The 14,732-nt window shown below is 41.9% G+C and overlaps 1 protein-coding gene across 1 annotated transcript; it reads left to right on the top strand.

Annotated features, from left to right (window-relative positions):
* Positions 1 to 743: 743 nt before the first annotated feature.
* Positions 744 to 14,732, top strand: txlng (taxilin gamma). The gene is made up of 10 exons (XM_088914777.1): positions 744 to 803; positions 3,342 to 3,600; positions 4,964 to 5,055; positions 5,552 to 5,722; positions 6,455 to 6,649; positions 7,475 to 7,594; positions 8,435 to 8,509; positions 8,889 to 8,981; positions 9,439 to 9,534; positions 11,013 to 14,732. The coding sequence occupies exons 1-10, from the start codon at positions 753 to 755 to the stop codon at positions 11,295 to 11,297; spliced, it is 1,437 nt and encodes a 478-aa protein (XP_088770903.1). The 5' UTR covers positions 744 to 752; the 3' UTR covers positions 11,298 to 14,732.

Raw genomic sequence — 14,732 nt, 5'->3', positions numbered from 1 at the left:
ATGACGTGGAGACCAGCCTTGTATATAATATTCTACACGTTTAACTTTGGCAGAAATATAGCCACTGCTGACCTGTATTCGAAACTCTGTAACAGACCATGCGTATTTATTTCTTCCTTGCAACGATGGCTCCTTTTAAAGATATAATGTGAACTTCAGCCTTGAGGAAGACGGACAAATCGGTTGTCTAAACAATATAAAGTCACCTCTCTTAGGAGGTGTATTCAGCAACAGGTCTGTTCCGCCAAACCCACAAATGAACAGCTCGGGGTAGTGGTCAGAAAAAAAGAGAAAAGACTGAAAAGGTCGCAAACATGAGCAAGATGTTTCATAAAGGTTTCGGTCACGTACAGCCAACGTGGTTTCATAAAGCAGACTTCACCACAAATGAAAAGCTGCACTCGCTTTCCATGCCACTGATCTCAATTGTGACATTATGGTCTTCATTCACTAGATTAAAAAATGTGTCCAGTTGTATCTCTCGCTACAAGAATTGGTTTTTGCTGTGCATTTTGGCTAAACAAAACTAAATTTCTCTGTACGCGCATCTCGGAATGGGGGCATCTCGGTACCGACCGAAACCACATTTCCTTGTTTTTCACTAATATCTGCAGACCTGCAAAAATTCTGTTTTCCGATTTAGAGGTAATGTATTTCAGCGATGCCGCACACTGTTGTTTTCATTACCTTAGTTTAAGCCCCTCCCCTAATTCTTATCTACATTTTTCCCAGTTCTTGTATTTCGTCACATCATGGCGACGCACTCTGAAGCCAGGGTCGATTTAAACACTGAAAACATTCAGGTACCGCTGTTCTGCTGCCGCAATTGTGTGACGGTTTTGGTCCGAATGTAAAACCGAAATGAGGATAGATGTTAAAGCGTAAATTAGTTGCTAGAAAGGAAAAAGTTAATTGAAAACCGTTTTAAACCAGGAAATGTATGTTCCATACCGAAGTCCACAGCAGGTTGCTAGTTACTCACGCTCTTGCTTCGTAGTGCTTTACCTTTATTCGCGTGTTAAGGGGAAACACGGCTTGCACAGGTTTTAAATACACGTCTGATAACACAAAAAAACAACAAATAAGCCGGCCTCGGTTACAACAGAATGTCGAATAAATGTGCGGTTACGATCGTCGTTGTTTCATTTTTTTATATTTAGGAAATTTCCGCTTAGTCCTGTACTGATAGTGAGGCCCGAGTGAGATTAAAAATGTAGCTAGCTACTTCGGTACTACAGTACAGAGAGTAAGGCACTGTTAAGATAAACACGACCCACTTGTGTCTGGACCTGACCGAATACAGTACGTTGTAAATACCTTTGACCCGTATGGTAATGCCTAGCGAAATGGCCTAAAGGTCAAGGTGTCTGTGTTTTTTCGCAGATGTTCACGCAGTTTTTTTAGCTGTATAGTTTCTCTGTTGTTGCGTAATGACCGATATAAATGAAACTTAACTGCGTACCGTATTGCAGCTTCAAACTTAGTCCTCGGCTTTATATTCAGTGTGTAGAAGGCGGTTTTAAGTCTGGTTTCCTTCATTTTTAAAACTACGTTAAATAAAATAAAGAGGCATTTTTCAACATCAAGGCTGAAACGAGTGTACTTGTGAAATGTGCACGGTGAATGTGGCCTGCCGGGTTTCGGTGCTTAAAAATTTAAAATTAAAACGATTATTCTGGGGTCAGTTATCGCTTTCTTTTTTTTGACCCGCTCGCAATTATGCTAAACTCGCGTTTAAGAGCCCGGAGAGCGTCTGCATGGAGCTCTTGTGCGCGCTGTTGATGCTGCAGGGAAACACGTGGTGAAGTCGGAGTGTGTTGGTTCTCTTCGTGCCTGAGGAATAATTTTGGGCTGTTTTAATACGTTTGGAAATCACGCGACACCGCTTGTTGAAACAGCCATAAAGACATTTTGGAACTCCGAATTCTTCCTCTGTATTGTGTTTTACTTCCTTATAACACATATTCATCTTTCATAACTGCGTAGAAATATGTTGACGATTTAACATTACAAATCTTCTCAAGGTGTTCGAGAAGTATTTCCTCTTTCACAATAGTGAAGAAAGAAATGACATGCTGTATGCGTGTATATTTTAGACCACATGTGAGCTGTGAAAGAGGGTTCGGTGTCATCGGAACCCTTGAAGTTATCTAGTGGGCGCAGGCTGGGGTTTAACCCTTCTGTCTCCTGCACTCTGTTAATTCGGTGGAAATTTAATTCTTGAGTGAATTTGCAGTTAAGAGTTCGTTCCTCTGCGCAACACATTAGCTTTCCCTGTCTGAAATGTGGAGTCTTTTGCCTAACATGAGACCAGTTTGAAAGATGTGTACCAATTAATTAACCTGTAGTGCATCTATTCATTTAGTAATTTGTAACTGGCCTCATCTGCCTTTTATCAATACATCTATTCCTATCTTTACACATTGTTTACTAGTACATTCAACTAAAGTGTCTGCTGTCATGTACAAAAAGGATGTGATGCCTCCTAGTTTAACAGTTTATGTAACAAAGGAATCCTGTGTCATTGCAAGCACGCTGCCCCACTGCCTGACTTGATTTTTGGCAGATCTGACTTGACTCTATGGCAACTGATGCAAGGATATAACCAGCATTCTGTCCTAACTAATGGTGCAGTTGCTGGAACACCAAGAATTTCTGCTTTTTTCTAGTAGTAGAGATTTATTTTGTTTCAGAAGCTTATTAAGTCCTTTTATGCAAGATGTACAGCCAGGAAAATGATAAGTACGTCTTGGGGAAAAAGAAACTCTTACAATTGGAAGTTTCTTTTGCTTTTTGTGACTTAAGTTAAGTCCAACAGATGGAGCCAAGACCAACAGCTTTTATATTGAAAACCAAAATCCTTGTGCACCTTTTACGAGTACCAGTGATTGGAATTGATAAAGATGTCAATTAATTTTGTGTGGTTAAGACTGAAAGGGATATTTTTAGTGCTGAGTTTGGTTCTTGGCAGTATCTGTTGCTATTGATGTTCCAGCAGTGCAGCCATGTTCTGCAAATGTTTTAAAAGGCTGTTTTCATTGCAGTCTATAAACAGGCACTGGATTTTGCGAACAAGCAACTTTGGTGAAGAGAATAACTTCCTTTGTCCCAATCGCTATGCTCGGCAGGTACCATAGTATTACATATCGGAGATAAAAAGCAGCCACTGTCTCAATCTGTGGTGTAAAACGAGCAGTCTGTCCGTCCTGCATGTCAACGGCTTGGTGTGTGTGAAATGTTTAAGGACTGTGAGTTCAGATGCTCAGTTGCGCTGTGAAGGTTTCTCATTCAGACGGGGGCTTGACGCTTGTCTCTCTCTCTCCCTCTCCCTCCCCGGCCAGTTTGGGAGCAGAACAATGGAAAGCACAGGAGTGTGTGGGATGGGCGTGGTGGCGCGGGGCCTGCTGGTGAGTGCCTCGTGCCCCGAACTGGGCAGGGGCCCCTGTCGGGACGAGCTGGACGGTTTAGGGGAGGAGGAACCCGCCTGCTGCACCGGGGGGTCCCGAGGAGAAACGCCTGGCCGCGAGGACTGCCGCCTGGACCCTCCTGACGGAGAGCAGGACCCGGACACGGGCAAGAGCAAGGAGAAGAAAGGTTTAGGTAGGCTGTCGGACAAGGTGTTTTCAAAGGATAAGATGGGGCAGCATTTTCCAGTTTGTGAAAGATGTGGAACCAAGAATCCCGGTGTTTGATGTCTGGTGCTTACCAGTACCGGTAAACAGGAAATGAGATCAGAGACAGGAGCGTTAGCTCTGTGTGGTAGCCTGGTCTTGTCAGATCTGTGAAGATAAGCCAGGCTAGGCCTCATCAGTACTGGGAAGAGAGGCCTCTAAGGAAAAGGTGTGGTGGACCAGTAGGTGGCAGTCTTCCCTCCAAGCCAGAATTCCCAGTGCAGTGGCCCACTATAGTGTGGTATAGGAGGTAGTGCACTTCAGATGAGATGTTAAAGTGAGTTCCTGAATATTTTTGGGATCCCATATAGTCAGGGATATTAGCATAGTAGTGTTAACCCCAATGTCGTGGCTGAATTCCACTTTGGGCTCTTACAGTCCGACCTAAAGTTCTTCCTTAATTCCATGGGTGAATTAATTTCTCACCTCTCTACCTGATCAACCGATTAATGGGGCTGCTGATGCATAATGACTGCAGCACAGTATCCAGGTGGGTGGTGTTCAGTGGTGGATGGAGTGAGTTCACTCCCCTGTGTGAAGCACTTTAGGATCTTCAGTGACAAAAAAAAAACACTGTAGAAAACCATCACTCTGAAATTTGTTATTTGTATCAGGTAATACTTAAAAGTTAGAAACTTTTACTATAACAGTAGATGAGCATAGAGTAAATACATTGTTTTTGAACACATCTCATGTTATTTTCAAGAGATGCTAAATCTTTGTATTTTATATTAGTTTCTTTTACTTTTCTAACCTTTAGTGCTAGGAAGACAATATAAAATAAATGTTTTTTGTTGTTTACCTATATAAATGCTTGTTATGTTAAGGGATCATCTGATGACTTCAGTTAAAACTGGAATGAAAACTATTAGGCTATTTAGAATAGTGTTTTTTTCTACATTATACTTACACAGGGATTCTTATACTATTATGTTAAATAGGCAGCTGAACTTTAATTCCTGTAACTTTATGATCTGTTTTTCCTTTTCTGTGTTGTTGACCAAATTTACTGTGACTCTAAGATTAAGGTACAGATTTCCAGTCTTAACAGTGATACTTAAGCATTTGAAAGATAAAGAATGTGTTTAATATGTATAACTGTTTCTCTTTGGAAAGTATTTTCCTTTTTTACATACATGCTTTATTAATCAAGTTTTTTAGTTCATTCTTTTTTCCTCCTGATTTACGTACTGTCTTTAGCAGTTGTGGCTCATTTGCGTTGAGTTGATAATGGAGTGCAGGGTGGGTGTGAACTCACAACTGCTCACAGATTGCTTTCTGTTTTGTGACAGGGAAAGAGGTGCTGTTATTGATGCAGGCCCTGAATACATTAGCTACCCCAGAGGAGAAGCTTGCTGCCTTGTGCAAGAAATACGCAGATCTAGTAAGTGAGAATATGTTTGGAAACAACTTGCAACCAAAAATGAGTGTAATACTTACCATTTTGTGGTGTAAATCTCTGTTTTTGATAAGGTTTTCCAGTTCGAATGAGTTTTAAAGATTACAGTTTTATAATGTATCATAATGCATGGAGGTGTTGGAAAATGATCATAGAATTTGGAAATGTCTCTTATTAAGTTCAAGAGTTTTGTGTTTTAAGTTTTTGAGTATTTTTAAAAGTGAAATCCACTCAAAGGTGTATGTTCAGACCTTGTTTTCTAATTCTATTCAAAGTAGATAATATCACAGAGTCGTAGCCACGCTAGTAACAGTACATGTGTACCGGTTCAACACAATGGAAATTAAAATTGGTCAAGACCTTAGCATTTTCAGGCGCCATTGTGAGTGTGGTTGCTGTCAGTTGTCTGTCACTGGAGACGGGTGAGCCGGGCCTGTGCCGTGCCCTGACGGAGTTGTGTGCTCTCTGGGGGGTTTGGCAGCTGGAGGAGAGCCGCAGCATGCAGAAGCAGATGAAGGTGCTGCAGAAGAAGCAGTCTCAGATTGTCAAGGAGAAGATCCACCTTCAGAGTGAGCACAGCAAGGCCATCCTGGCACGCAGCAAACTGGAGAGCCTGTGTCGCGAGCTCCAGCGTCACAACAAGACCCTCAAGGTAGGAGATGGGACCACGGAACTCGGGTACGGGTTCTAACTCCTCATCAAATTCAAGCAGAGTGTTTATTTTTCACGTTTAAAATAAATAACAACGTCGGCTCAGTCCATTCAGACCCATTTCATCAGACCTGCCTATGTGGCTTTGTATGCAGATTCTTCTGTACTTACATTACAGTGCTAGCTGACATGCAGTTGTAGTTGTGTCCTGCTAAATGCTACAGTTGCATCAAACAGATTTTGATAGCTTGAGCCCTGGAGTTTTGACCATGTGTAGCAATTAATGGAATTGAGAAGCCACTTGATGTATTTTAATAATAATAATGTATTATTATTATTATCATTATTAACAAAAATACCTGTTTATACTGGTCATCAGTGGCTTTCATCAATTTATTACTTATATTGTGATCATAATATGCATAATAAATCAATGCAAGGAATATTGCATTTATATATAATACTTGTGAGTTGTTCGAAAGAAGTAATCACACTGCCTTGAATTAGTCAAATTAAAATCGTACACACTGCTCTCTAGGTTTGATGCATGTTCAGTGACTTTAGAACATATACTGTTTCCAAAGAAGCAGATTTTGGCAAATTGTTGCATAACCCTGCAGGAGATGGAAAGTTCCACTAGGGGCGTCCACCAATACGTTGCTTGGACAGAGAAGTCCTTTTTTGTAAGAGTTGGGGATGGTGAGGATGTGGCTTGCAAACCCTGTGGCCGCAGGAGGAGAACCTGCAGCGATCCCGGGAGTACGAGGAGAAGCGCCGGGAGGCCACGGCGCACTTCCAGACGACCCTGAACGAGATCGAGGCGCAGATGGAGCAGCACAACCTCCACAACGCCAAGCTGCGGCAGGAGAACATGGAGCTGGCGGAGAAGCTGAAGAAACTCATCGAGCAGTACGAGCTGCGGGAGGAGGTGAGGTTGACCGGGGGGCCGGGAGTGGCACCTCTCCACTGCCTCTCATCCATTGGCGGCTGGGACTTGATCAGTTATTCCAGCTGAAAAAGCGGGGACAGAAATGTTTGTCGCAACTGTAGGCGGCTCCAGCTGTTGATGTTTATAAAGTTTAAGTACTGTTAACATTGAACATTGCGCATTACGCACGCATTTGTGGGGCTGTGTATTATTATGGACATAAAACAACCTGGCTGAGTATTATGGCATTTGCATGACCTCTTTCACAGCTGGAAATGTGCTCTCTGCCATGCTGTCAGGAGCCTGTGATGTCATTTCCGTTCTCTGAATCCCGTCCTCGAGCAGTCCATATGGCTGCCAGCTGAAGCTCGCTGCTAGCTGCTCCAAGTCCGAAAATACAGCTAAAGACATGCTGAAAAAAATCACCAAGAGTCAAACCAATTTATTTAGATATGAAGAATATGATCTGAGATTAATTTAATTTCTGATTACACGTACTCTATATGGAACAATAACTCTGTAACAAACATCCACATTTCTTCAGTGCTGTATGATTTTGTGTAACGAAGCTTAAAGATGTGGTCTGTACTCTTAATTGTCAATGTTGGCTGCAGAAGTGACTTGCTCTGAACAGGAAGATCTCCTATAATTAGCAAGTTATAGTAACCCCTTAAACGCAGCAATCAGGTGGTCTAAACCTGTTCCCTTGTCCAGCATTCAAATGCTCTAAACTTGTTCCCTGATCCAGTGTTCAGGTGGTAAACCTGTTCCCTGATCTAGCGTTCAAGTGGACTTGATCTAAACTTGTTCCCTGATCCCCTTCAGCACATTGATAAGGTCTTCAAGCACAAGGAGCTTCAGCAGCAGTTGGTGGACGCCAAGCTGCAGAGGACCACGGAGATGATGAGGGAGGTGGAGGAGAAGCACCAGCGCGAGAGAGACTTTGTGAGTCCCCCTGCACACACGTTGCTTGACATTATGGGCAGAATGTTGATTGTACACACCCTCCACACCTAGTGTTTAGGGTTACAGATGTCTGCTGCTAATATCGCTCAAACACTGAAACATCATCCATATTAGCTTTTGTGTGTACATTGATAAAGAGTATTGCCAGCATAACAATGTTTGTTGGCTATGAAGAAATCAGCCCAAAATTAACAGAACAGAATAAAATTGATACCCAGATTGATCCCTGATGAGCACCATCTCATCTCATCTCGTCTTTGTTGACCTAAATCTGATCTTTTGAGCAGGACAACATGAATGAGCAGTCTCAAAAGTAGCTTGAGGTACATAATGGCAAGGATAAATAATGATCCAGAGGCTCTCTGCCAGTGAGACTAAGAGCTCAGAGAAGAGACTGCCAGCAGCTACAGGCAGTTGGAGAAGTACTGAAGGAAACACTGACCTCAGCACCAACTGGGAGCCGATCATCCGAGAGTTTGGGTACTGGCAGGCAGAGGGGAGACTTCAAGCAGCAATGTTGGGTACTACAGTGTTCATAGAGAGTAAAATCCAGAAGGAAAAGGATTACATAAAAAAGGCAATAAAGGGTAGTTAACAATAAAGGTTGCCAAAGTAGAGAAGTGGTAACCAAGAGAGCACCCGCATTCACTCATGCCCAGAGGAGTCATGGAATACATTGAACTTCACAACTTATACCGCACGTACAAGAAGTTGGTGAAATGAAGTGAAAAGTAGGTGTAAGATTCTTTAATGAACCCCCTTTGGTTTTTGCTGAGCTGTATGAGACAAGCCTTTAATTGACATTTGTCTTGTCTTCAGCTGCTGAAGGAGGCGACGGAGTCGAGACACAAGTGTGAGCTCATGAAGGAGCAGGAGTGTCAGCTCAAACAGCAGGTATGCTGGACACCAGATGTTTTGTGTCCCATTTGTTATCGGCTGTTTATTTAGTTTAAATGTTGGGGTTGTGGCATGCAGAATGTACTGCTGCTTTTACACCAACAAATGCAAAGCACTTTTAGTACCAAAGGAACAAGTAAAGGTTTATTCTGAGACACAAAAGAGACACAACATTTTGACTGTGGAGCCTTCTTCAGGGGTTTAGTACCCTTTGCTAAAATCATGCAAAACGATTTGTGTTTATTATTAACTTTGTGATACCAAATGTCACACTACTGAAGGTCTACCAGTTATTCTGGTTATAATCAGTCAAAACACACACACACACACACTCTGAATACTGTGTCTTCCTAATTTGTGCTGATGCGTGTTCCAGCTTTCCCTCTACATGGACAAGTTTGAAGAATTTCAGACCACTCTGGCGAAGAGCAATGAGGTGTTCACCACTTTCAGACAAGAGATGGAGAAGGTGAGTCATACCTGTGCAGCTGGATGCGAACACTTTGTTGTTTTGATATCAAAAAAGCATTTTAAAAAACACGAACAAGTTTTAACATGTTCTTAAAAAATTCCATGAATATTTGTATTTAAAAAATCATAAAACCTTTCACAGCTGTGGTAATTAATATTCGATTTCGCTGTGAAAAATGAGAGGCCTGTGCATTCTGAATGAGTAGTTGCGCTGAACTCTAAAGCAAAACAACAATTCTGGGCACAATTAGGCACATTTAGGTGTTGATTTTTGTATATACAGTAGATAGCGTTTCATAGGTAGAGTTGTTTTGAAACTCTGCAGAATTAAATCACCTGAACACGGCATACACAGCACTTCACACTTTTCATGGGTGACGTGTGTCTGTCCCGTGTAAGTGTTCAGGGCTGCACGTTTTCGGCCTCTCCTCATTCGCTCTGGCTCGTTTTCCCAGATGACGAAGAAGATCAAGAAGCTGGAGAAGGAGACGACGGTGTGGCGCACCAAGTGGGAGAACAACAACCAGGCCCTGTTGCAGATGGCAGAAGAGGTGAGGCAGGGTGGGGGGCGCGCGGGGGAGCCACGCTCCGCTCCTGCAGCTCTCGGGGGAAGTGCAGGGAGGGGTGGAGGTCCTGGCGGACACGGGTGATTTCTGAAACTCCTCCCGCTGACACTGCTAGCCTGAGTGTGGATCACGGGTCCGAGCCTGGGTTGTGCTATTAGCCGGTTGCTCTAGATGCCCTTCCCTGACACTGCTTCTCTCAGCAGAACGGCCTTGAGAGATGTGCTGTGTTGGGCTAACGCTGGATGTTCTACGAAGCGTTTAGTTCAAAATGTTTGATTTCATCAGTGTGGTTTCATCTGACCGCAACACCTTTTGCCAATTTTTTTGCAAGCTTTAGTGCAAACTCCATGCAAAAACTGAGATGGGGTTTTAATAATAATAATGATAATAATAATTGCTTACACTTATATAGCGCTTTTCTGGACACTCCACTCAAAGCGCTTGACAGATAATGGGGACTCCCCTTCACCATCATGTACAGCCCCCACCTGGATGATGCGACAGCAGCCGTGGTGTGCCAGAACGCTCACCACACACCAGCTATCAGTTGGGAGGAGAGCAGAGTGATGAAGCCAGTTCATAAACGGGTATTATTAGGAGGCCATGATTTGTAAAGGCCAGAGGGAAGTTTGGCCAGGAAGGTGGGGTGACATCCCTACTCTTTTCGAAAAACACCCTGGCATTTTTAATGACCACAGAAAGTCAGGACCTCGGTTTTACGTCTCATCTGAAGGACTGCGTCTTTTACAGTATAGTGTCCCTGTCACTATACTGGGGCATAAGGACCCGCATAGACTGCAGGGTGAGCGCCCCCTGCTGGCCCCACTAACACCTCTTACAGCAGCAGACTTAGTTTTTTTAGGAGGTCTCCCATCCAGGTACTGACCAGGCTCACACCTGCTGGGCTTCAGTGGGCTGCCAGCTGTGAGTTGCAGGGTGAGATGACTGCAAACATGGTTTTGACTGCTGACATTAGAGCAACAAACTGTGAAAACCGTGCAAAGGTCTGAATGCTTACGCAAGGCTTCTGTGAAGACTATATGCCATGAAACCTGTACTTCAGGTGAGCTGTTAAACCGAAGTCATGACTCTTCGTGGTCATTAAAAATCCCAGGATGTTTCTTGAAAAGAGTAGGAGTGTAAACCCTCAACTGGCTAAATTTCCCCCCTGGCCTTTACCACTCATGGCCTCCTAATAATATCCATCTATGAATTGGCTTCATCACTCTGTTCTCCTCCCCACTGATAGCTAGTGTGTGGTGAGCATTCTGGGGCACTGGGGCTGCTGTTTGTAGGGACTACACACTGCTGGTGGTGGAGGGGAGTCCCCATTATGTAAAGATTATTATTATTATGAGGATTATGATTATTATTATTTGTTATGCTTTTACCGATATAAAACGAGGTGATTTCCTGCTGTTGGTAAAGGTGTCACTGTACTGAGAGTGTCTTTGTGGATGCAGAAAACCGTGCGGGACAAGGACTACAAAGCTCTACAGGGCAAGCTGGAGCGACTGGAGAAGCTGTGCCGGGCTCTGCAGAAGGAGCGCAATGACCTCAACAAGAAGATGGAGGTGCTGCGTGGCCAGCTGTCGGAAGGGACAGGCCCACCCGGCCCACAGCCGGGACAGCAGCCTCCGGCGGAAGAGGGCGGAGAGTCTGACAGAGAGGAAGCTGGCCTGCAGCCTCGACCTGCACTGGCAGAGGAAGGCACAGCCTTGCCCACAGCTGAGCATGTTGACAACTGAGCCAGCGCAGCGCCCCCTGGGGGTTTTGGAAGGTATATATTTTTGTGTAATAATAACAACGATAATTATAATTTACTCTGTACTTGATAATTATTTGGCTTTGTTGTGAGGATTTCTTACTTCCTTTTTTTCTACCACATCTGTATTTTCTTAGGAAATTTCATGTGGTTCAGGACAGCTCTGCCTTGGCAGCTTTATAGTCCACTACTTTATCAATTGTTTTTTGCGCACATCTGCCTCATTTTTAGGGATTTCACATTTCCACTACTCCTTCTGCCGACATGCTTGATACCACTGTACAGATACAATATTTAAGAGGAAATGCATTATTTTTCAAATTGACAGATGCCTAGGGCTATATTTATTTCAGTCTGCTTACATTTTCAGTGAACTGTGTGGATACGTACAGTCACTTGCCGAGCTTCGTGTTGAACTGGCTTCCAGTTAAAACAAAGCTGTGAAAATTTCAGCCCAAGAGCGTCAAAGGTGCCTCCTTCAGAACAGCATTCTGAAGAGGGCTACTTATGAAGCTCCATCCTTTCTTGCTGTTAAGAGGGACTCTTGATATATTAACTGGACACACCAATGAAATAATCATAAGTTTCATTATTTGGAAAGGAACAGGTAAACATTTATACCATGCTGAAAGAAAAGATATTTTCTCTTTTTTTCAGCATGGAATAAACCTTTACTTGTTCCTTTGCGGCCTATGCATGCTGACAGAGCTACCTACAAGAACAGTTTCAGTATTTGGCTTGACACCAGCTAACGTTTCTAATAATGCCATGATTCAAGTATTGTTATCATTTTGCATTTTCATGGAATTCTGTAATGCTTCCAGAGCTTTTAAATAAATTTAGGGTCACTTTGCTACATTCCAGTGAAGCACCTATTTTGTGGACTGATGGGGAGTTACATTTTTGTAAAGTAGTGCTTATGACAAGAACCTCATCCAATTTTAGATGTGTTGTGCTGCAGAATATGTCATGCAGACTTGCAAAAAGGTGCTTTGTAAAAGAAGGGCTGAAATGTTTGCACATTTGAGTTAGAAATTCCCATGTCTTTTCAAAAGTACCTGCTTTCTCTGTATGACTACTAATTGGTAATGTTCAGTTTTAAGTATTGAACGTAAGTAATGTTGTATCTAACTCAGTAATGAATGTTAATTGAATCTGTATATTGAGGTTATGCACAAGTCATGACGAGCAATTCGCATTTTAGTTCCTGATGACACTGAAATCATAGGATGGAAATAAGGCACAGATGAATGTACCAATTTCAGCTGTCCACAGGTAGCATTTGTGAATTACCCAGACTGCGTTCATTTTACATAATTACTTTAGATACAGTAACCACTTAATCCTTAAACATGAAATCTTTAATCTTCAAATCATGAAAATCCTTACTGGAAACACAGGGTGCATTCTCCTCAGGGCTACATTTACAGCTTCGTCTCACTCACTCTTCCAGTCCAAGGTTTAAACCAGATATATTGCTCTGAGATATCCAAGGATGAAGGGAAGGATTTAGTGTCTTGTCACTCCCTTTTCCCTTCATAAATATGAACACCCCATGATGTTACCACCAGGCAGGTGTTTTTGGCATGTATTAAAAAAAAACATAAAACACTTGAATAAATAGACATTGTTTTCCTTCTCAAAAAAGCAACTCTTCTCCTACATTTAAATTGCCAAAATGTAGGTACTGCCATATTATGTAGTGCGTTCCTGTTTATCTGTGAACAGACAAAGACTGAAAAGGAAACCATCAATGGGTTTTTTTTCTGGGCTAATTCTAAACACCTTTATTTTAAACTGTTGTGTAATTGTAGTGTATGCTAAAGTGTCTTTAGCAGAGTTGTTTTGCACTTAAGGTGAAATCCCTAAACCATGTGTGTGAACTCTATTCACTGAAAGATGAATTTAGATTCCTTCATTACTCACACACAGCAGGAGACCGAAATCCATGTTCAGTGGCCTTTGTAATGCATCCTGTAAGTGTGTGTGTGGGGGTAACACAACTATTTGTGTTTGTGTTGAGAGGTAAGAAGTTAGTAACATTTATCTGACCAGTGAAAAATGCTTGAAAAATGTACCTACTACTTAATACTTTAACTGCATCATATGTTGGGGTCTAAATATTACTTGAATGTGAGGGTATGTCAAGACAGGAAAACTGCAGTGCTATAGAACGCATTGCTCACAATGTCCTGGGCATTAAACTAGTAAGAAATGCTGTCAAACTGTCCACTTAGAGCTGGCACCGGTAATTCTTCCATAGGGTTAATTTAATTTAGTGTGCAGTAGAGCAGACCTTGGCTAACCTTGAAGTTCTTCATAGCAGGATGTGGGCTTGATGTCTTCAGTCAAGACAAATGTGGCCGTTTTGCTTTTATGGTAAAATGAAATGTCTGGAAACCAGGGGTTATGGGAAGTGTCCGTCATGAGGTTGGGACAATCATGTTTGTGTTATAAAGGCCCTTCATGTTCCATTACCACTTCCCTGTTTGTTAGTTTTTCAAACTTCACTGCCCAACTTTTAGAGCTTTTTACTCTTCTATTTAGTGTCTTTGTTGCAGCCTTGGCGGCATAAAATGTGAGTCATTCCTAGTTCCGTTTCCCAATAATGGCAAGACGTCTGTACTTTTTTTTTTGTTTTTGAATCATTAATAATCATTTCTTTTGTACACTTCTAAAAAATAACCCAATTGGGGAAACAAGAGGTAGAGTAATACAGAGCAATTTTTATGACATTTTAAGATTTTTGATTTATTAAGAGTAAATAGAATTAAAGTGAAACAAATCTAAATGAAAAGATGCAATTTATTTCAGAGGTGACTTCAAGACAAAAGTTTATATATTTTTGCTTGCTTGCTTTTGGGAGCAATAATTTGAGTTAAATAAGAATGTATTGGATGCCCGCAGTAATCAGAATGCCTAGAAAAAAGTAATGTAGGCTGTTCTGTATACTGGTGGCATTATTCAAAAATACACTTTCCAGTCTGATGATTGTTTCACATTGTAATTTATATGTAAGACTCAATACTCATTTCATAAAATGTGCTAATTCTTATGATAGATGATTTGTTATTTTATTGTTCACTTCATCAGATGGCTCTTTATTGTGTGGAAGTCATTGTAGGCGCAGGATCAAAGGTACTGACATTCTTGATGCGATGGTCTGTATTTTCAATATTTACTTTCACCCTTCTTTGGCAGCGCCAGTTTCTCAGGTTATGCAAGAAATCTACCTCTACAGGTTGTATACAAGATTAACTGTGAAAGAAAATGAGGCAGACATTGACTTTCTGTTTTTTCAAAAATTGCTTTATTTTTTAAAGTATACCCCCCAAGCTCCCTTTAAGAGATTGTAAAATGTACTGCTAGTCCTGTCTTGCTTTTCAATAAAACATTTTGTAGCTCTTTTTTTCCATGA

The sequence above is a fragment of the Atractosteus spatula genome, chromosome 4 (assembly GCF_055471065.1).
Source record: "Atractosteus spatula isolate fAtrSpa1 chromosome 4, fAtrSpa1.hap1, whole genome shotgun sequence".
NCBI classification, from domain to species: Eukaryota; Metazoa; Chordata; class Actinopteri; order Semionotiformes; family Lepisosteidae; genus Atractosteus; species Atractosteus spatula.
This window is presented reverse-complemented; position numbering and strand designations above follow the sequence as displayed.